The 2,009-nt window shown below is 45.6% G+C and overlaps 1 protein-coding gene across 3 annotated transcripts in view; it reads left to right on the top strand.

Moving 5' to 3' along the window:
• The window catches only part of LOC101864324 (ABC transporter F family member 4), a 30,867-nt gene that overhangs the window by 22,614 nt on the left and 6,244 nt on the right, over positions 1-2,009 (top strand). For all 3 annotated transcript variants that reach the window (XM_005106595.3, XM_005106594.3, XM_005106596.3), the window contains exons 5-6: positions 265-508; positions 1,497-1,671. In XM_005106595.3, the coding sequence (XP_005106652.1) occupies positions 265-508; positions 1,497-1,671 (419 nt within the window). The remainder of the gene's footprint in view (positions 1-264; positions 509-1,496; positions 1,672-2,009) is intronic.

The raw sequence follows: 2,009 nt of genomic DNA, 5'->3' as shown, positions 1-2,009 counted from the left end.
GGGGGTAGAACAAGTGGGGGATGTGAGTCCAATCTATGGATCGTTTCTTACACACCACCTCCTGGTTTAGCAAGAGATGAGATCCACTGGCGTGTAAACGACAGCATATTTTGCTCGCCGTAACATTCCATGGGGGATCGATCGTGTTGTGAAGGGATTTGAGGGGGGTATTTGTCGGTATGTCAACCCCTACCCCCAACCCCCATCCCTCTCGATGACTGAGCAGTTCATTCGGTGGTGTTTATTAATCATTTTTGTTTCCAGGGGAGCTCGCTGCAGGGTACCCACCAGCTCCGAGCTCTCGGACCAGCAGTCGCAGCAGTGGCCGTAGTGGGGGAGGTGGAGGAGGAGGAGGAGGGGATGCTGTGGGCGAGGAAGGAGCGGGGGAAGCCAGGGCCGACTCCAGGGCTGAGGCAGCCTCCGTGGTGCCAGTCCCAGTGGCAGATCCCCCGGTCGTCGTCACAGACGGACGCAGCAGTGGACTCGGCGCGGAGGAACAAGGCGACAGGTTCGTTGAATAAAGTTGTAGTGAGTTAGTGTTTTATGACTTTTGCTGCACTACGTGTTATAAGTGCCGATGGCGACAGGTTCGTTGAATAAAGTTGTTGTAAGTTTTTGTGTTTAGCGGCATTAACTACACATTTAGGTCTTATGGGTGCCGATTCCGACAGGTTCGTTGAATAAAGTTGTGGTTAGTTAGTGTTTTAAGACTTCTGCTACACATTTAGGTATTATAAGTGCCGATGGTGACAGTTGTAGTAAGTTTGTGTTTAGCGGTATTTGCATCACAATTAGGTCTTGTGGGTGCCGATTGCGACAGGTTCGTTGAGTAAAGTTTTTATTAGTTAGTGTTTTAAGACTTTTGATGCACTACATCTTGTAAGTGCCAATGGTGACAGTTTTAGTGTTTAGCAGCATTTGTATCACAGTTAGGTCTTATGGGTGCCGATGGCGACAGCTTCGTTGAGTAAAGTTGTTGTAAATTAAGTTTGTGTTTAGCGGCATTTGCCGCACATTTAAGTCTTATAGGTGCCGATGGTGACAGTTGTAGTAAGTGTTTGGCGCATTTGCATCACAATTAGGTCTTATGGGTGCCGATGGCGACAGGTGAGTTGAGTAAAGTTGTTGTAAGTTAGTGTTTAGCGGCATTTGCTACACAATTGAATTGGGTCTTATAAGTACCGATGGCGACAGGTTAGTTGAGTAGTAAGTTAGTAGTTAGTGACATTTGCTGCGCATTTAGGTTTTATAAGTGCCGATGGCGACAGTTATAGTTAGCGTTTACCGGCATTTGCTACACAATTAGGTCTTTAAGTACCGATGGTGACAGGTTATTTTAGGTCTTAGTAAATTAGTGTTTAGTGGCATTTGCTACACAATTAGGTCTTATAAGTACCGATCGAGCCTCAGCTTGGTCTGACGTTGTGTTCTTGGGAAAGGCACTTTGCACGAAAAACGGTTTTCAGACCATAATTTGACGCAATCCTGATCCACAGGGGCGAAGACCGGTCAGAAGAAAAAGCCCCCGAAGGTTCCGAAGACTGCAGAGGTCAAGGCCAGTGGCGTCCGGAGGAGCAGCAGGCGATGGCGTCCGCCATGATTGCACACCAGTCAGAGAAAGATGTCCAGGAGGAGCTCAACCACGTCAAGAAAGAATACGATGATCTCAAGGTGAGCGCTCAGAGAACGTGCGAGAAGGATCTATAGTGTCCTAAAATTGATAAGAGTAGGCTTCGGCCGCCATCCGGACAAAATATCCAAATTTTCTACAAACTATAAAGTGTTTAATGTGTCCCGCGCGCTCATTTAACTTTATGCAGTTGCGAGCGACGTAAAATACTTACCAAAAGAAACAAAAGAAAGGATCTATAAAACGGTTTTTAAAAAATTCGTGGCGCAACTTATTGTCAAATATTTCCTAAACTGTCGAATATATTATTTCTCCATCTTTTGCACAATGACGTGTATCAATTTGTCTTAACAGATCAATATTTTTGGAAACATCTATT

This window comes from Aplysia californica, unplaced genomic scaffold (assembly GCF_000002075.1).
Source record: "Aplysia californica isolate F4 #8 unplaced genomic scaffold, AplCal3.0 scaffold00545, whole genome shotgun sequence".
Classification (NCBI taxonomy): Eukaryota; Metazoa; Mollusca; class Gastropoda; order Aplysiida; family Aplysiidae; genus Aplysia; species Aplysia californica.
Note: the sequence above shows the minus strand (reverse complement) of the source record. Positions and strands in the feature narration are given on the sequence as shown.